At 36.6% G+C, this 21,242-nt stretch overlaps 1 protein-coding gene across 1 annotated transcript in view; it reads right to left on the reverse strand.

Moving 5' to 3' along the window:
* The window catches only part of LOC125177777 (serine/arginine repetitive matrix protein 2-like), a 52,261-nt gene extending 41,429 nt beyond the window's left edge, over positions 1 to 10,832 (reverse strand). The window contains exon 1 of the mRNA XM_047880163.1: positions 10,029 to 10,832. Within this exon, the coding sequence (XP_047736119.1) occupies positions 10,029 to 10,411 (383 nt within the window). The 5' untranslated portion in view covers positions 10,412 to 10,832. The remainder of the gene's footprint in view (positions 1 to 10,028) is intronic.
* Between the last annotated feature and the right edge of the window lie 10,410 nt (positions 10,833 to 21,242).

The following is a 21,242-nucleotide window of genomic DNA, read 5'->3' on the forward strand; positions in this document are numbered from 1 at the left end:
CAATAATACCTCAGGTTGGTATGTTCTTACTAAGATTTTATCCTTTATCTGGTGTCCAATATTTGAGCATTTTACCCGCGCTAAATTTGACTATTCTTAGCATAAATCCATTTCTCCCACAGAATCCAGTTATCCCGATTGAGAGAGTGGCCGGCTTATCTTTTTTTATCATTACCTTTTTACGTCACCCTTTCGTCACCGTGTTTTCCAACGAATCACCTATATACGGGATCATTTAGAATCTTTGAAAGCACTTAAATTTTCATCTCAAGAAAACTCTGAAATGCTTGAACGCACTTCAAAACTTTGTTGAATGAATTTGAAATAAAAGGTTCTGTGAATTATTATTTCTCTAACTTAGCCACTTCGATTGTGTGAAAACATAACAATAAAAGCACTTTTTAGTTGTATCAGAAAAATTAAAAATAACGAAACGAATATCGAAAATTCATGGAACGGCTGGTGAATTTCTTTTGCATCCAATTTACGGTGGATCTTCCGTGGAGCTCAGCGAAGGATTTGCATGGAGATGAAGGAAGCCATAATAGCCATAAGGTTTTTTTCATTGTCCCTAGCAACATATTGCACGGAGCGGTGGTTATTCCAAACTTATAGCTTCCGGGTGTGATGAAGCGATCAATGTTCCCCGCATTTTGTTCTTCCCTCAATAAATTGTAGACGATGCGATTGACCGACAAAATCTAACTCTTAAGGTGAGTTTTTAATTTGAGACAAATTAGTTTTTGACGTTGGCTTTCGTGATTTAATTTCATTTTGATTTAAACAGCTAAACGTCTGCAATGAAAACTCCGTGAACTTATCAGTAGCGTATTCAGGTGATTAATCTGTTGAGGGATTTGTTATTTTAATTATGTTTTCGGTGATAAATTTTTATTTGAGTTTAAAAATGAAACATTCTATTATGACATCATCATACGCAAATAATAAATATTCACAAGTCAAGCAATAATAAATATTTATATACGTACAATAGAACTTTCCGTCAATTTAGCAGATATTATAGGTATAAAAATGCATTTAAATGCTGAATCACCCACTTTGATGTTCGCTGCTTTAATTAACGCATCGATGTATGCCAAAGGTGATCAGAAAGGTGTCAGAAATTTCGATTTTAATGACCAGAGGCCATACTTTCAAAACTCGCTAAGTGAACGTAAATACTAAGGCTCTTTTTTCTTGTCCATGATTGGTGGATTAGGCTTGAAAGGCCGTCAATGATTGGCTGATGAACTTACGATGTCTTAACTTTTTGAAAGTATAGGCCCAATTTCAAAGCGTGGTAAAACTATACATCCGACACCCTGATGTCACTTGCTCATTCGCTAAACGCAAGCGGGTAGCGTCGCGGCACGGGCCACATATGCATTCATTTCTTTAATGAAATGAACGATGATCATTTTTTTTTCTTTAAACATAATTTCTAATTTCATTCAATATTCGTTAAATATTCTGAAATAGTGTCGCAGAATACTGTATCTTACTAAGTCTGCAACATATATTCATCGTTGCAGGAGCATTTATTTAAAATTTAAATGATGGCATTCAGCGGTTATATTGGGATATTTCACGCTAAGTAGAAGCTAATTGGGAGATTGCTCCACTTGAGACAATGGATGCCATACATGGATATTTTTATGAAAATTTCGCTCACTTATGGATAGTTAATGTGATCCAGCCAGCGTCCTGCATTAAAGTAGAGTAAACTACAATTAAACATTTATTTTAATAGTATACTTTAACCGTGTTGAATACTGAACATTTATACAGCTTTTCAACGCTCCTGGTCTCATGCCAGTGTTCATATAGTCATTGATGAACACAAAGTGATGGTTATAAATAACTACTGACACCAGACTAAAAACACTGACAGCTGCGTTGCGTGATGACATCGTCATCTCTTACAATGTTTGGGTTCAGTATCGGTGTGGTATGATAGCCGAGCTTGCTGATCAATATACGGTGGCTGGCAAACGTCCTTTGTTTGTCTCTTTGTGTTTCCTGCTCACTTGATACTTTGAACAGCCAATATTTAAACGATATTTGCTTAAAATTAACATTTCAAAACCTATTAATAAAACACTCTTTTTGTAGATATATTTAGGAAATTGGAACTGCATTATGGTTGAAGAAACGTCGCGGCAAAAATCAACATTGAAAATGACAGTTATATTCATTTGAATAACGTTGCTGGATTGAAATTATTTGTAAATTTTCATGCCTTAGTGAGGAAGGTCCAGAGACAATTTCGTCAGCCATGCAAAATTTTCAGCCTTACGTGATCAGTCACGTGTGAAAAAAAAAAACTTTAAATTAGAGACCTAATTCGCCACCACACGGCAATTCCTTGAGAAATGTCATTATTCTTGCTTTGTGAACGTCTCTAGGACTTAGAGGTAATCCCTTTGTTAGATAAGCGCCCCTGACAACCACTGGCGTCAAAACCAAATCCAAACTTTGCTCTTTGTCAGGCGTGATCGATAGCATGCAGCGTGAGCGCAGACTGAGACACGCTATTGTGTGGAGATATCATTATAAAAACTTACAGCATATTCGTGACTTGCATCATATTCATGCCTTACATAATATACATGACTTGCATGATATTCATGACTTACGTCATATACATGACTTGCATCATATTCATGACTTATATCATTTTCATGGCTTACATCATTCTCATGACTTGCATCATATTCATGACTTACATCATATTTATGACTTACATCCTATTCATGATTTGCATCACATTTATGACTAACATCATATTCATGACTTACATCATTCTCATAACTTGCATCATATTCATGACTTGCATCATCTTCATGACTTGCATCATATTCATGACTTACATCAAAACCTTCAAAGAGGACATATAACGCGATGTTCTGCCATCACTATGGCTGTAAGAGGCTGGGTTCTGAGCTGTAACGTTCATAAATATGCTCTTTCATATGAAAGTTTCGTATCACTTCTCTTGCTCACTTTGAGTGTGTCAGCTAATGAACTTTCATAATGGAAATGTGGCTCGGTCCTTTTGCAGTCGGTTTCATGTAATATTATGAAAGAAATCACATTGAACATGAATGGTCTCTGTAAAGACGCATTAGGTCTTAAATGTGTCATCTCTGCATAGGCACAATATATTTAAATGGTATGATGTAAAATTATTGAAATTGAACATCATATTAATAAACATGAGTGACCGCCTGCTTGCAGACATCTATCAACGAAAATTCATCATTTAAGTTAAGATATGTCATATCAAGAATATGTGCACATACATGCTATCAAACATAAGTAACTTTTTACATGTAATTCATATATTTCTTATCTCTGTGCAGTTAAGTCATATCAACCATGTGTAGTCTCTGTACAGTCAAATCATATCAACTATGTGTAGTCTCTGTACAGTCAAATCACATCAACCATGCGTAGTCTCTGTACAGTCAAATCATATCAACCATGCGTAGTCTCTGTACCTGTCTCTTATACACATCTAGATGTGTATAAGAGACAGCCTCTACACCGGCAGTCTCTGTCACTGCAGCACACAGAGACAATTATAGGAATACTCGTCTCATGAATCCAGCGTAAGAGCCGATATCGGTTAAATTATCTCGGCATTCACGACAATCTGTTTTCATGGAGTCTGGTTGCACCAGCACCTCCATAGGCTGCGGCTACCGTAAACTGAACGGCGCGGCGGTAGATTTTTTGCGATCTTTTATAAGAAATCACAGACGCATCAAGTATGGCCGAGCATATGCTCTTGTGTGCTGTCAAGAATTCGGTTGCATGTGATATACTTTAGTCGATGCAATAATCTTGATGGTCACGGAAATATTTTTAGTAAAACTAGTACAGGTTGTACTAGTACAAAACTAGTACAGGTTGTACTAATAGAAAACTAGTACAGGTTGTACTAGTACAAAACTAGTACAGGTACGTCCATAATTCGGTTGCATATGATAAACTCTAATCGATGCACTAGTCTTGATATTTAAGGAAATACCCCTAGTAAAATTGGTACAGGTTGTACTAGTACAAAACTACTATACAGGTGCTTCCATGATTCGGTTGCATATGATATATTTTAATCGGGGCAATAGTCTTGATATTCACGAAATATCATCAGTAAAAGAAGCACAGGTGAAGTTCACCAGGCGTTTTAATTGGTCAGCGTTCAACCGTCTATAGTTCTCATTGCTAGGGACCGCTCGATAGGAGACAGAAAAACACCATCGTATTCCAATTCGACAGCGCACTTCTATATCCAGAGTCATTTGCTCTGGATGTCGCAGAACTCTATTGGAGAACAGATCTGGCAATCGGTCATTTTATCGATTAAGATTCACGTGTAATAGCAGTTCTTGCGATAATATTAAAAAAAATCAAATACAATCTGTGAATTTTTTGTATTTGATTCGATGGAGATGATTTATCCAACGCGTTGCACTAATCCATTCGTACACGTTAGTTCGTCACTAACTAATCCGCGATAAAAATCACAAATTCAAACAATTTTCATGCACTCTAAATTTTGCTAGCATAAGTAAATCTTAAAAAATCGTTTAAGACAAGAATATGTAAGCCCTGATGGATATTAAACGTAGTTACAGGAAATACTGGAAACCATGCACTTACATTAACCATATACCCTACAGTATCAATGTTTCCCAATGAAGGTAATAGAAATCCAATGATGATTTGCAATGCGTAAAATTTGTCACTTAGTAACTGTTTTTACACTCCAGATCAAGAACGTCAGCGCGCGTTATTGTTAAGATTCTCTTCGCTTGTCAAGATTCCAGTGATGTATAAGAATAATGGTTGAAACTATCCGATGGTTAAACTCACTGACCGAAAACCGACTTATGATCATTATAATTTATTCCGCTCATGACTCAGCGATCATTCAATCATGGGGATCTTTAGTAATTCGTGATTAATCGTTCGTTAGTAACTATGCAAGTAACGGGTCAAATAATAATGAGGAAAGAAAATTAGAATGAATTCGTCCGAATCATCAGAAATCTAACAATCCAAGAATTCCATGCACGAGCGTCAGGAATTTGCAGACAAATTTGTGCAGCTGGCAAGAAATGAAACCTTGTAAGGAATCTAATCACGAGCGATGAGCTCATTTTCCTCTCAGTGGAAAGGCTAAAATCGAAAATTATTAATCCCAGCTTTTAAAATATCTGCATATAAATTATATGTGCCACCTCACACAGCCATAGAAGCTGCTAGGCGGGGAATGCCTGAATCCAGTTTCTTCGAAGAAATTTATTGAATATTCTAATGAAAATATGAATGGTACATTACATTAACAGAAGTTTCAAGAATATTTTACACCTGAGCAGGTGATAAGAATACTGTGAACGTCTTTTACGCAATAATTTTGATCTAAGTTCACACATAAAGCGTGATAGAGGTAAAGTACAGACTTTTTTTTTCAAGGGTAAAATTGCATTTACGCAGCATGCAGCGACCCCTTCAATTTCCAGAAGTTACCTTAATTTCTCTTACTGTCTAATGAAGAAGCCAAACTTTTCTTGCAAGTTATATCTCACTGCGATAAAATGAAACGTTAAGAAGAAACCGCGGCGCCCGGGTCTGACTTAACATATTACAAATTTGTACCACCAATTGCAGTTATAAGGACTATTTTGTTGCTCAAATTATTGCGAGCAACGTTTTTGTAATCATCATAGTAATATTATAGCAATAAATCCTTAATATATCATTGTCATCACTATTTAAACTTGACATCTCTGCTCAGTCACCTTCGGCGGATACGAGCATTGTATATAAATATAATTCACCACATATAATTTATAACATAGAACACAATAAATATAATAAAAATGTATAATATAATCATGTCCAGCATTACTGACTCTTGCGACCACTCTATTGAGCAGCTAGCTGCTACGATCCTAACGTGCATTACTTGTGATGTTGACGAGGTTTTGGATGAATAATAATAACTTGAATATAATTTATTTACTGTCGATTACATAAAGTTCATAATATCAGCAAATTGATTGTAATATGAATTAAATACTTCATTTTATTTGTGATATTTTTGTTAGTGCACTGATGTGAGAAAAAAATTGAGTCCCTCGCCCATTGAAAACTGTCATCAATGTGAATTTATTCACAATTTAAAATGAGTTGTATACAAGTGTACACAAATGGCCACTATATGACGTGGTAAGGCAGATTTCCCTCCTTAGTTCAAGTTTGATTGAAAACCAAATTAGGTTTAGGCTTTCGATCTTCATCCACTATACTTTTATTCTTTGTACTTATGTCAATTCAAAATTTTATATATAAATGTTGTAAAAGTTAAAATTACTCGAAAATGAAAATTGTATATTCGAAAAATCATATGATATGAAAATTTCATTTAGAATTGTTCTTTTTGATTTGCCGGCGCCATCAAGAAATTACGTCCAACTCATTAAAAAAACGTGAATTATCTATAAAAAACATTCTCTGGTCTTCAAGAAAACCCGTATACTTATTTAATTTTTGAAGCATCGGGATGCTATTTTTTATTTAATCCAGAAAGAATTCCAGAATGAAATGATTTGGATCCAGATGATACTATATTTTAACAAGGCTCTTCCGCAGTACAAATAACGTACTAACATTTATGCCGCCCTCAGGTAGCTCATCAATGCCCGGCAACAGATAGCGGTAAGCTCCACCCATCAATGGCTAAACATCAATTAATATATTATGACCTTTGAAAGTAATTAGGATACTAAGTGGGGCCAAGCTATGCGTTTCCATTGCCTGCGGTTAACGTCCATTAGTTACGATGTAAGATCACATAATTCAGTGGCAATTACAACACGTGCATGATTGTTAACTAATTTTTATCTTATTATTTTATTATTATTTTATCAATCGACTAATTTTTATATTATTTAATCCATCAGTAATATCGTTGCAGGAAAGACAATGCGCGATGCAGGAGGAATTTATAAATTTAGTTTGATCGAGGCTAATGATTGCATAAGTTTGATAAAATTTGCTTGTTATAATATTAATCCATGTCAGTAATGAATAAGAAGTCAATTTCCGTTGCAATGTACAAGTAAAAAATATGAAGAAACTTATGATGTGTATTTCGAATGGATGCCAACAATGAACAAATTTTTCAACTCGTTAATTGAGACGTGAAACAGATGTGACTATTTCATCATGCGGACAAAGCAGGATTGATTAATAAATTTAAAAAGAAACTGGGCTGGCATAAATCCGTATCCTTCAATTTGTGCTTTATTTTAAACAATGCAGAACAAAATATCGCTCCAGCGCTCACACAGTAGATTTATCTGACAAACAGCAAACGACGGAAGCTTGTAGACTAGAAAATACTTGATTTTCATTTCATGAAAATTATTGGTCTGAGACCACTTATTTCTATTAGTGCTTAATATATTATTATCTGTCATTTTTTAGTATTCAAAATTGTTTATAATATTGAACTGCAGTTATTGCTAGCCCAAGTATATGCAAAATAATTGGCAGATCAATCTTCGTTAAAGTGGTTTTGTCAAATACGCATGAACAAAAAATTATCCCTAAAATTAATTCCTGATAAACAAGAAAACATAAGTTTAAAATAATGAAACTATCGTGCGTCACAGATCTTAGCCAGTTACAATCCAATAGGTTTGCCAATAAAAAGCCATTAATGTTAATTATTAGCAAGCTATTGTGTCTAACCATCACCAAGCTATTTATGTTTACCATTAACAAGCAATTATTATAGTTTACAATCAACATGCCAAGCTAAACAAGCTAGTCTACTGACATTGACAACTCACTGCTAATTTATTAATCAGGTTTCAATGTACAACCGACGAGTATTCCAGATTCTCTTCTTCAAGAAATCAAGATTAAGCCAGAGAATCTTATGTAAAATGCAGCTGGATTAAGATTTATACGAAGGAGATGTCCGTGCGAGTCATGCGACGCTACAACATCGATCCTTCGTGTACCGTTTAAGTCTAAGTCTGCACGAGACGAAGTGATGGATGAGACTAGGTGATGAGTTTGAGGGTTAGGGAATGAGACGTGAGTAGATAAGTAGATGAGTGTATGAGTAGATGAGTGTATGAGTAGATGAGTGTATGAGTAGATGAGTGTATGAGTAGATGAGTGGAAGAGTAGATGAGTGGGCGAGTAGGTGAGTAGGTGAGTAGGTGAGTAGGTGAGTAGGTGAGTAGGTGAGTAGGTGAGTAGGTGAGTAGATGAGTAGGTGAGTAGGTGAGTAGGTGAGTAGGTGAGTAGGTGAGTAGGTAAGTAGGTGAGCAGGTAAGTAGGTGAGTAGGTGAGTAGGTGAGTAGGTGAAGCGTACAAAACTTTATATAGAACTTACATAGTGCCCTCGACTGTTCTTGGTGCTCAGTGAAACTTTAGGCCAGAGAATGAATATCTTATTGCCCTATTAATTACAGAAAATAACATTGCTGTTTCTTGCTATAGAATGGCGTAGTATAAGCGAGTAGTTTTCAATATATTATTGACCAAACTAACGACAATAACTGTCATTTTCCCATTGAAGGCTCATCAATAGAACACACGAGGACGCATTATGCACATGATTGCCTTGAATAAAGGCTACTGGGCGCTGTAATATTCTGTCCCAACAAGCGTTGTAGCGCTCGGGAAAGATGAATGGCTCATACTGTTCTCATAGTGACACGCTTCATGAACAATTCATTGATACGCTCGTTTGTTGCGCGGAAGGAAAGGGGGCGAAAAGTGCATGACAATTTGAAAAAAATATAACTCAGTACTCACTGCAGTGAGTGACAAAGAGCGCATTTTCTCGTCGACGAAAACTAGAGGTCACGGACGGACGGACATGACGAGCACAATAGCGCCTTTTTTCCATACATGAGAAAATGCGCTAAAAACACTCAGGTCTTTGAGTGAAGATAGATCATTCGCTACATTGACCCCAAACTTTTGAAGCGTCAGGTGTTTGTGAAGAAAATCTTTATAAATGCGTACGTTTCTAAAGAATGTACGTAATACGGTCTGATAGTGAAATAAATTCACCGAAATTAAACCCAAAATTACAGGAACAAGAGAGGCTATTTATAAAAATTCTGAATATTGACCTGTTCATGATATCGTTTAACGGTTGGTGATCCTAGAAAAATAACAGTAGAAAATAAATATACACGCGTAATAAAAAAATTTTCGTGAAACTAGTTAACCTGACTATCATCTTCCGTTTTCCATTCTAACGCCATTTGCGGATAGCAAGAAAGATTTTCGAGTTCCGTGGATTTTTTTTATACTCGAGAAGCGTCCAAAATTTATGGCAGATTGTTATCTCAGCGGTCACCTAACACTCGAGCGACTTAAGGGTAAGCTCGAGTTGCTTTCGACTAATGGGTCGTAAAAATCGAGCAAGTGATGAACATAAATCTAGACGATAATGGGTTTTGTTGTGATCCTACTTTAGCCTGAGAATTGGTATTTTGCCCGCTCTGCGATGGCGTCAATACCGCACCGTCAATGCTCACCATGAACTCCCATTAATCTCATTGATTGATGACATTTTCCGCGCGGGGCTAAAGCGAAATGGCCAAGCCATCGCAGCGCTGATTAATCCTTCATAAGAACTCAAGCTTTCGTGCACTTCTCTATTTATTTATTTAATAATGTGCTGGTATATAGCTTAAATAATTGACTCTAATTCGTTCATTATATTGAAATACAAATGTCAACGAGTTTAAATCCTTGAACCACTCAAAAATTTAAACCCTGACCGCATACAATGAGTTTAAACCTTAGTCACAACAATTGGAAGCCGAAATAATTTAACCAAAATCGTCATTCTATAAAAAAGTTGCTATCTATACAAATAAACACAATATTCTAGACTGTGCACTGTAAAGGTTTGGAATTTTTCATTCTACAAATAGAGACTGGATAAATAATGTTGATATTTATTATTAAAAGCAAATACTTACTTTGGCTGCATCGCTGGTCCAGATGAAGTCATATTCATCAAGCGTCTGAATCTTGTGTCACGTTCTCCACTTCCATATTGCACGTTTTCATCTTGGACTTTAAATGGTATTTGCGCTGAAACTTCAGGTTTAAAATCAGTGATAATATCGATCGCTGGTCGACCTACACTCGGTTTTGTCAAGTCCACAAGTCTATGGCCAGAAGGTTTTTGTCTGTGTTGATTTGCATGCCATGTCAGCAAAATCCTTTTCTTGGTGAGGTGTTGCAAAGTCACGTTGCCCCAGTCGGCGTTAGGATTTCCAACTCCCACGCAGTCCTGCCACTGCCATCCATGTCCCCAGCACAACAAATGTCCTTTCTCGTCCCGGCGTGTAGATGCCATGACTTGGACGAGTTAAGCAGGCCTCCGCAAATGTGGAACACTTTCTCCCTTATTTGCCTACCCGCACCAGACACAATGCAACACATCAGACTGCTCCTCCAAACTTTGACAAAAATGAAGCTTAATCCAATTTTTTTTAATCAGAAAATGTTTTTATAAACTCGATCTCAAACCGGAGAATATAATTTTTCCCTGTCTACACTTTGTATTCACACACGATTGCGAGTGAAACTTGCCTATTCATTCTGATTTAGATTTGAATAACTGAATGCATTTTATGTTCAAATTTCGTTATTAACACTACTTGATAAAGTACTTGTCTCTCAAAGTCCACCGAATTTTCGGATTGATCAGAACGGATCAGAACGGATTGATTGATTGGATTACAAATATAAATTAGATCAAAAGCCTTTTATCAAGTGAGTAAAACATATTTCTTACTTATGAAGGACCGTTCTATTTTGTCTTATCAATCTACTCTTGGATTAGATTGGGATGGTAAATCACTATATCACTACAAACTTTCACTTTTCACCGTCACACCATATATTATTTGCAACCTTCTCGCCAACTCCAGCTCAATATTTCAGTAACCTTATTTTCAAATGCTTTCCCTAAATCAACAAGATTCTAGTACGCCGACACTTACAGAAGAATATTATTAACGTCACGGCCGAAATTTGAGGAAAATTCTGCCGTAAACCTTATCTTACCGCAAGTTTTTGCACAAGTTTTCAAATTTGTCCGTTTACAGCGAGATCTCGCGACAATATCCTTGGAAGTGGGGGCCTGAGTTTGTCAACTTGCTGGTCACTGGCCTGACCGGCAGCTTCTGTAGAGCAAAAGGAAAACTTTATCAATTTCGGCACGCTTTGATCACTAAATTTTGGTGCAGATGTGGAGAGAAAGATCATTGTATGAAATTACTCTTTCATTTGATTTAACAAATAATTTAATATTGGCAGAATTTCACAGAGACCAAAAGAGATGGAAAATCAACAGGAGAGAACAAATATTTCCATCAACAATTTTCAGTGGATAAGAATGTATATTATATATATTTATATTATTTACACTAATTTTCTATCTAGAAAAGTAAGATTTATTGGGGTAAGGAGTTTTGCGATATTGTTACTCTTACCGCTGTATCCCACACTTGTTACATATTTGACTTACTTGATATTTCGGACACAAATCTGGTATAAAAGTTGCGTGAAAACATGTATACCAACTTGGGCATTGCGCATAACGGAAATAATATCGTTAATGGCTGTCTGTGACATTAGAATTTACACTACCTTCTCGCGCCATCAATTGTACAGGGTGTCCCAAAAAAACGATACTCAACTTTGAATGGCTGTAACTCAAAAAGTAATAGAGTTTGGTAGGTCAGGATTTGTTCTCTATGTTTTTCTACATCTCTCCACCAAAAATCAGACAGATCGATGTGGCCATAAGCGTTTGATAGGAATTTCAGTGACATGTGCTAAAATCGTGCTTGCGCAAAGTTTTAGTAAGATCATTTTGCATAATCATTACGTTGTCTTGACATGTTTTGTTTTCGCTGTTTTATTTTTTGTATATCTGATGAGACCAACGATTGTCATGATTGTCTCTCAGCAAAGATTGTCATGATTGCCTCTCACCAAAGATTGCCATGATTGTGTCTCACCAAAGATTGCCATGATTGTGTCTCTCCAAAGATTGCCATGATTGTGTCTCACCAAAGATTGTCATGATTGTCTTTCACCAAAGATTGTCATGATTGCCTCTCACCAAAGATTGCCATGTTTTTGTCTCACAAAAAATACAAAAAATAAAACAGCGGAAAGAAAACATGTCAAGACAATGCAATGATTATGCAAAGTGATCTTACTAAAACATTGCGCAAGCACGATTTTAGCACAAGTCACTGAATGCTCTATCAAACGCTTATGGCTACATCGATCTGTCTGATTTTTGGTGGAGAGATGCAGAAAAACATAGGGAACAAATCCTGACCTTCAAAATTTTTTTAACTCTATTACTTTTTGAGTTACAGTCATTCAAAGTCGAGTATCGTTTATTTTGGGACACCCTGTAGATTTTATTTATGAGGGATATTATATTGTTCTACAGGTTTCTTTCAATCTTTGTAATTACTGATTCATGCAGAAGTAATATTATGAAGTTCTTTCCAGTGTGATAAAAAGGAAATTACAGGGTGATTCACGTAAACTTCTTGATATGCCTTTCACGCCAAGCAGTCAGATGTTGTAGGGAAAGGGCATAGCTATGATAGGCAAGATCATGAAGTTTTCTGTCCCGCCCAGGCAATTGCCACTTTGCATTGGACAAGTGATTAGCGTGCGTTTGCTGTTGAGGCGTAACTAATGGCCGTTCCATTATCGCTATTCAACAAGCATTCCGTACTCGCTTCCGTATTCGTCCTTCAGGTCGGATTCCTGATCGGAAATCGATTGTTATGAGGGTAAACACATTTAAGGTTAGTGTAAGTGCATGTGAATGCAAGAGGGTCTGGAGGTCAGTAGACTGCAGCAACGCCCGAAAACTTAGAGAGAATTAGAGAGACGTTTCTGCGTTTTCCACACTTTCCGAGACGACATTTTGCAGAGTGCCTTATCTTCCTGAGAGGTGACCTTCTTTGGCAGGCCCAAACCCTCGATTTGGATCCATGTGATTTTTTATGTTGTTATCATAAATCAATTGTTTATAATGACTGTCCAAGGACCCTACCTAATACAAAGAGCAACATATTCCAAGTCATCGCCAACATACCCGTCAATATGTTTCAGAGAGTTGGATGGAACTTCAAAAATTAACTAACTGAATTCACTGACAATGGTGGCCGTCATTTTTCCGATGTCACCTTTAAAATTGAATGATAAAAAAGTCAGGTGATGCCTTTTTCTAAAAAATTATACTTTAATGATATCTTAACTCGTTTTCTTTTTATTGAGCTTTCAAATCAGGAAGTTTCCGTGAATCATCAAGTATTTATTCTTTAGTGGCACATGTGGATCTGTGTTTAAGAAAATAAAGTTTTACTCGTGAAATAGTTTTTAAATATTAATTGGCATAATATTAAAATCATTTTCCACTTTAGATTTAAGGTTGTTCTCAATGACCACATTTTATCCTCACATGCTAATAAATACTGCTATGCGCAGTGCACTTAAGCGTAGCTCGGTCACAATCGGCAAATGCTGGAATGGAGTGCGTTAGAATAAGAGTTATCTTACTGGAAGCCCACGTTTGCATCCACCTCATTCAGCTATGAGAATTGCCATCAAACGATGCGATATTCTTGTGTACAATGGAGATTAATAGCTTTCTCTTACACTCCAGTGCTACATTCTTCTTAGTTTTAGAAACTTTGTGTATATATAAATGTATTTTTTTACTGAAATTGTTTGACTAAACTCTTGAGTTTTTACTCACTTTTATGTTACTAATTCTCTTACATTTGCGTGTGCACTCCAGTTTCGCTTCGGATACTTTCTTTCAGTCAATTTAAGTTTGATTGCTCAATTTAAGTTTGAGGTCTTCTTTTCAATAGGAATTTCTTGTGAATGTGTTATTGAATTTTTGAAGGTACAATGAAGCTGATTCCCAAAAATTTTCGTGAAAAAATAGGAGTTTTTTTTGCTATTCCTTTGCAAAATCTTGCTTAACGTGCCCAACATGATTTCAAGTTATCTCAACACTAAGGTATATTAATTTGTATACAAATCAGATCGAACCCATCATGTCAGGAGAATGAATACAAAGTCAGAATACAATCAGTGACTACGCTAGCAAAATATAAGTGAGGAAATTTTCAAGTAAAATTCAGTACCCTGGGTCCACTGAATGATCAGTCTGACTCACAAATGAATCTTGACAATAAATCAAGATCAAGTGAGTAACCTTACAGGCACAAAATTTGTGTATTAATTAATTCGACGTCTGTATACAAATTTAAAACGGCATGAAAACTGAGAGAAATGAAAAGTAATAATAATCAGAATTGTAGCCTTCACAATAAAATTTTAAGATATATTCTCCAGTTTTCATATTTCTATAGTCACATAAAAATATCAAAAACATCTGTCTCAAAACGTTTCTTTTTAGTCACAAAGAGTTTTCCAGTAAAAATCGTAGCGTTCAGTCCAGGTTAACGCGGGCGCGCTTGATCTGGACCTGGTGAATAAAGTATAAAACTGGGAACGATTTTTCAAGCGTCGCAGGGGATTCTCTTTGAAACGAACTGATGCGAGGACGAAACTCCAAAGCTCGCCTTTTAAAAAGGGACTGACTCAACGTGAAGACTAAAGGAAAAAACTCGAGCGTAATAACGGTGTTCAGTAAAGCAGAGCTTTATTCTGATGTTCCATGAAATGATGCATCACGTTATTAACATGGAGTGTTATGTTCGTTATCAGTTTCCAGCGCTTGAAATAGAGTGTGTGTGTTCGTTATCAGATTCAAATGCTTTAAACATTAATTGTGTATGTCTGTTGTCAATTTCAAACGCTTTAAAAATAAATTGTGTATGTCTATTATTAGTTTCCAACTCTTTAAACTGATAATTGTAAGTAAGTAATCAGTTTCCGATACTGAACGTGTGCATGTCCATTTAAAAATTCAACCTGACTTTCCAATTTTTATTTGTGGATAAAATGCAAGCGGGCTTGGTGGGCTTAAGGGGAGCGTCTGAGTCAAAAATGAAAGTTTTGACTTTTTCAATTTTCATACTCATCTTAAAGCTTACATTCTGACGCATCTAACGGTACCAAAACCATCTCTGTACGTTGATTTATGCGTTCACGACAGATCGCGAAAGGGTTAGGGGTGGTGGAGTTCCTTAACATTTAATATAGGCCTAAATTACCGGTAGCACACGCTAGTCTGAACACGCTGTGCTTCAGTTATCCGCTTGCAGTCATATAGGATGGTACTCGTGCCGTCGTTCGCATCATCCTTGACAGAAATTGAGCTCCAATATCGTGTAGTCTTGCGACCTTGAACCCTTGAATGTCTTTTTCGAGGCGCGCGCGACTTTGTCGGGCCCTACTGATAGTTAACTTATTGTCACTGCAAACCTATCTCCTCCTAGAATTTTGAAGCTACATCAATGAGACAAACACCATTCGATTGGAAAAAAAAGATCTACAAAAGAGTGTATACGTTTTTCTAATTTCGTTACAGTTAAGATTTTATTCTGCAAAAAGGAGGGGGGGCGAGGGGTAAAATCGAAAAATTTCCGACAACTTTACAAAAATGCTCCCACACCCACAAAAATGAGAATTTCAAAAAACGCATACATACTTTTTTAGATATGGTCTTTACGCATCGAATGATATGTGTTTCGATGTTGTAGCTTGAAAATCCTAGGAGGAGATAGGTTTTCTAAAGTACCCTTTTTTTGGCCGTTTTCTATGAATTTCACGTTTTCTTTAATTTTTTTCGAAAAATTTACACGAATAAAAAAGTCTTAGAATTTCGTTTTACATACGTGTGCCAAATTTCGAATCGATCCGTCTGTAAATAACCGAGGTAAATTTGACCCAAGACGCTCCCCTTAACTCTGCAACACTTCACTTTTTAATAGTGAGGTTCTTCATTGATTTTTTATGTAAAAATATTGTATGGACTATTGCGTAATTTCAATCGAATCAAGCATTTTTCTCCAATATTAATGAATAAAATAACCGAGATTGAATTTTACCAGATGGTTCGAAATATAACGGCCGGCTGGAAGGATTAATTTTTACGTGTGTAGGTTATTTTTCTCGGCTAAATTATTTTAGTAGAGGCTTTGTTTCTCTACTTTTGAACGCGTTTGTCTTATTGGGACCATTCTCGGGGCCTATTGGGACCATTCAAGTGGTCTTTTTGAAGCATTTTAGGGGTCTATTTGGACCATTCTATGGGTCTATTTGGACTATTCTAGGGTCTATTGGGACCATTCAAGTGGTCTTTTTGGAGCATTTTAGGGGTCTATTTGGACTATTGTAGGGTCTATCGGGACCATTCTATGGGGTATATTATGTTGGGGTATATTTGAACCATTCTAGGGGCCATTCTCAATATTTGGGCCATTCTCGGTGCCTATTGCCATTCTCGGTGCCTTTTGGGCCATTCTCGGTGCCTATTGGGACCATTGTCCTGCCCATCGATCAATAAAGCTCAGTCAATTTTATGAATGAAATTGCAATACTCTATGCAAAGTAATTATTCAGCTCATACATTCAGGCCTAATTCGATAGTTTTCGTCCAGTATTACCTAGTATATAAATTATTTTATAATTTTACAGCACGCTAGAAACTTCTTATCATCAGCAGCTATCACAAGAATATCATCATTAAGGTAAATTACTGGAGCTAATTAAGAGGTCTTCTATTATCGTAGGTTATAGGGTGCATTCAAATCATTTTTTTCTGATTACGCAAGCATGCAGATCCTTTCTTTTCTAGTGCATCCTGAATTACGTGCCGTAAAACCCAGATTCTTTTGTGTAGGATATAATGAATTGCGCTGGGAGTTGTTCCGAAGCTCAGCCTCCTCTTGTGTTGTTGTTTATGAAAAATAAATTCAAATTCAATTTACTGGCACCTTTAGAGAGTAAATTCGCATAGAACTCGAGGGTTTTTCTTAGTGACATTGATTTTTATTTGATTTTAATTTTTCGAAAAATCCGTAAATATGGTACAATGCAAAAAAATTCTTTCATCGGGAATTTCCATTGAAAGGGAGTTTCCTTTATTGATATATTTAAGTAACTTCATATTTGATTGATATTTATAATACACTTATTTATTTGTTTTGGTTATTTAACCCGATGAGAAAGTTAAACACAAGTTCGCTAAGCCTTGATCGTTAAGTCCGACCTGGATATGAAAAACCGCCATGTGATCCTGATTTAGCGCAACAGAAAAGTGCTTAGAATCGAAAAAATTTTATCGAAAATAAGAACTTAATCGTTGCGGGCTAAAGGTAAATACTGGAGAATTTTTCAGGCGCTCACCAAACTGAACTTGAACAACTTTTAAAAATGGAATTTGATGGTAAAAAAAATGGAAATTCCCATTTTGGAAAAAGGCAAATAATTTTTGACGTAACTGTAAGACGCATGATAAGTAAATTTGATGTTCAAATTACCTCAGGAAAGCGACGAGCAACACCAGAAATTAAAATAGTTCAGTCTGTCACGAAATGCATGCATTACAAATTTAACTGCCCAAATTAACAGTTATAAATTTCTAATGCGTGAAAAAGACACCAGGCTTCCCAAAAATTACGATACGACGAAAAGGGGTACAAATCGCTGTATGTGTCCCGTTTGTGTACAGTGAACACCCAGTAAAATAAATTGGTCACTGTCGAAATAGTGAAGCACATACATGGTATACTAATATTTTTTTCACCGGTCCAGACAAGGTCGAAATCGTCCACACATTTGTGAATAGTGCATGGCTAATTGGACTAAGTCTAACTCGTTGCGCCGAATGCATACGATGTATTGGCAACGTCAATAAGCGGCAAGACTGGAGCATCCGAGTGCACAATCTGATCATGGGGCTAAATTGGGGGCTAAATGCCCCCTGATAATCGAGGTAGCGGATGATTTTCCCCCTCCGGGCCACATGACCGGCCCGGGGTAAATTTCCTGGATTTCCCCACGCTGTAGCTAATGCAAACAAACGGCTGCGGTCAATTGACAACAATTGGCTCTTATTCACTGTAGCAGTTCTAACCGGCCACGGAGTGCAAATATTTTCAATAACATATATCATTTATGTGCAGCGACTGAAGGGAGAGTTTTCAGTAGATCTCAAAATAATTTCAAATAAAATTTTCGAAACTTCTATTCATATCCAACTGTGATCGGGCTAAAGCATTTTTATCATTCTCATTTTGTCAATAATAAATAGTAAAAGAGTTAAGAGAGACATATGAGAAAGTATTATGGCGCTCTAGCCTCTCTGCATTGTGGGAGAGCTACAGATGTGAGAAGGTGGAGGATAGGGCGTTAGCTTGTGGGATCTTAGAGCAGAGAATATAATGTGTGAATAATGAGGGAGTTCTCCTCACTGAATAACAGACGGAGAGGTACAAACGATCTGTGAAATACAAATTTTCTGCTCCAGTAATGAACTGTTATATCCATTCCGAGTCATCGAGCGCGTGATCGATCGGCAATATAAACATGAAAAGCTATCACATAATCGTTCGACTCATCCAATAAAGACTGCCTTTATAGTAAAAGACAGTGAGAATAATTATTAATACGTTATAATTCATATAATATCATTATATAGAAAAGATCATCTTTAAAAGGAAAAAAAAAACGTTTCTAGTGTTTTTGGAAAATTATAATCAAATCGAGCACTAACAAACACTTTTTAGTTTGCGATTGTTTTTCTCACGAACAGGTGCTTTATCTCAGACCAGCCATGCATCCCAGTTGTAAGATGTTGCATATTATCTGCCCTTTATCTCGGTAATACACGCGCCTTCATTATCTTCATTACTCCTAAAAGGAAATTCTCCTCATCATTTTCATTATCTGTAGATAATAAATACCTCTAATTACCTCTAATGTCCTAATTTTCCTCGCTCTCCGCTCCCATTAAGAGTTTTTTATGTACACATTATTGTCAAAAGTTGTAGGTCTATCAAACACTTCGACGTAACTCTATATTTCAGGTACGCACGATTTGACATTTTTCAGATATTTCGATGAACCAAACGAGGCGAAGTGACTGTAGACTGAACACCTAGAGTTCTCAAATATTCCCGTTCTATATTATAAGTTGAACAGGAAATCTCCTACATCTTCGATTTTATCACTAATATTTTCATTAATTTTTTCATTAATACATTGAAGTGTAATGATTACCTTACTATCGTGTCTGAATTCGAGCTGCTATTAATATTCCTCGATAAATCAGGCTGACTTATAAAAGTGTGTAAACTATCGCGCCACTGTTCTGCCACCGTGTTGCCAATAAAAGTAGGAAATCTTTAGAACCAATTTTATTAAAACAAACTTAATGACATTTTTGATCCCGATGATGACTCGGTATTAGGGAAATACAAACTTGTACTTTATTTATTGTGTAATAAATAAATAAATCATATAGGAAATTTATTATACAAATTATATATTGGTTGTAATCGATGTTTGCATGGATAGTCGTGATATAATTTAATAATACCATATATTCTTTCCTATATACAAATTTTGTCAGTGCCGAGGCATTGTAAACGCCACTTTGGCTTGGGGTTAAAAACGTTCAGCTTTTGCAGCTGGTGGAATTTACTTAAATCCGTGGACCTGCCCAGAGAGCAGGAGAACAAAATACAATAACGAAAACAATAGACTGGCTCAATGAAAATTATGACAAATGACTAATCAAGAACATAAAGCAAATCTAAAGGTACGTGAAAATATTGAACAATAGGTACATGATTCAAAAGGTTTAGCAACTAAACTTAACTTACGTTGGTTTTCAAGGGCTGCTCAACGGAACAAAATTGCGAGACTACTGACAAGATGATAGTTCATCTGTCTAAGACGGCTGCTAGGTGAATGAATTCCTAAAATGCGATAGGCCTAGACGACGCTAATCCGCCGAGTTAATGGTTCCCGGCACAAATTTAGTTTAAAGCCAAAGCGAGAGTGACCACCCCATAAGAAGACTAGCATTCTCTGTTTGGTCTGTGGTTTCAAACAACATGGAAAATCATTTTCTAGCTGTCGTTTTTCCCTCTATAATATATTTGCCCATGCAAGAAAAACAAAGAATTAGTATTTATGTGCGAGATAGCAGCAGCCATCGATTATATTGGCGACAACAGAACAATTCCAGCTGGGCAGCCGCAACACCTGCCACCGCAACAGCTGCCACCGCGTCCTGTGCAGATATTCTGCCACCGTGCTGCGATTCTGCCGCCGTGCTGCGATTCTGCCGCCGTGCTGTGATTCTGCCGCCGTGCTGCGATTCTGCCGCCGTGCTGCGATTCTGCCGCCGTGCTGCGACTGTCTCTTATACACATCTAGATGTGTATAAGAGACAGGTGCAGGACACAGGGTACGATCATGCGGTGCTGGACACACGGGGTGATCGCACACGGTGATGGCAGACATGTGTTGCGAGAGACATGGTGGAACCTTTGCACGGTGAGGGTCAGATATATAGTGAGTCAGCGTGACTCAGCAAATGTATCTTAATTTGTTTAAAGAGTTCCAACATAAAGGCTTCAAAAAGCATTTTATAATTTTAGTATGGACGCATTTGTTTTTATCGTATACGAAGTTGATGGTTGAACGTGGCAAACGAAGTTGTATGTTGCTATCGTGTTTGTATCATGATAACAAAAGCCGGCCATTGTTTACATAAATGTAGAATTTGGGGAAATTGTTATGTAAATAATTTATTCAAGAAATTTTTGCTTGAGGAAAAAATTCTATGGGTGTTTAGATTAATGTAAATGGGACAAGATGACTGGATTCTCAGTGTGAAGGTTCAACAAGCTTAAGCTGTTATTGAACTCCGTTGCGCGGTAGACTGAATTTAATATTATAAGCGCTACTGAGAAGCCAACATAAAAATGTATTTACAAGTTAATTCTTTTATTTAACAATATTCTCCTGAAAAGTAAGTAATATACACTTAATCCCTTGGTCAATAGGGCAACATGGGGCAGCGTGCCTCCCCCCCCCCCCTTTTTTTAAACTAAATTTTTTATGAAGTTTTAATTGATACGAGGTGGTTCTTTGTTTTGTTTAAAGGTACAGCTAATGAGGAATGTATGATGTGAATTAGACACCCATAGAGTTAT

Source organism: Hyalella azteca, unplaced genomic scaffold (genome assembly GCF_000764305.2).
Source record: "Hyalella azteca isolate HAZT.00-mixed unplaced genomic scaffold, Hazt_2.0.2 contig4783, whole genome shotgun sequence".
Classification (NCBI taxonomy): domain Eukaryota; kingdom Metazoa; phylum Arthropoda; class Malacostraca; order Amphipoda; family Hyalellidae; genus Hyalella; species Hyalella azteca.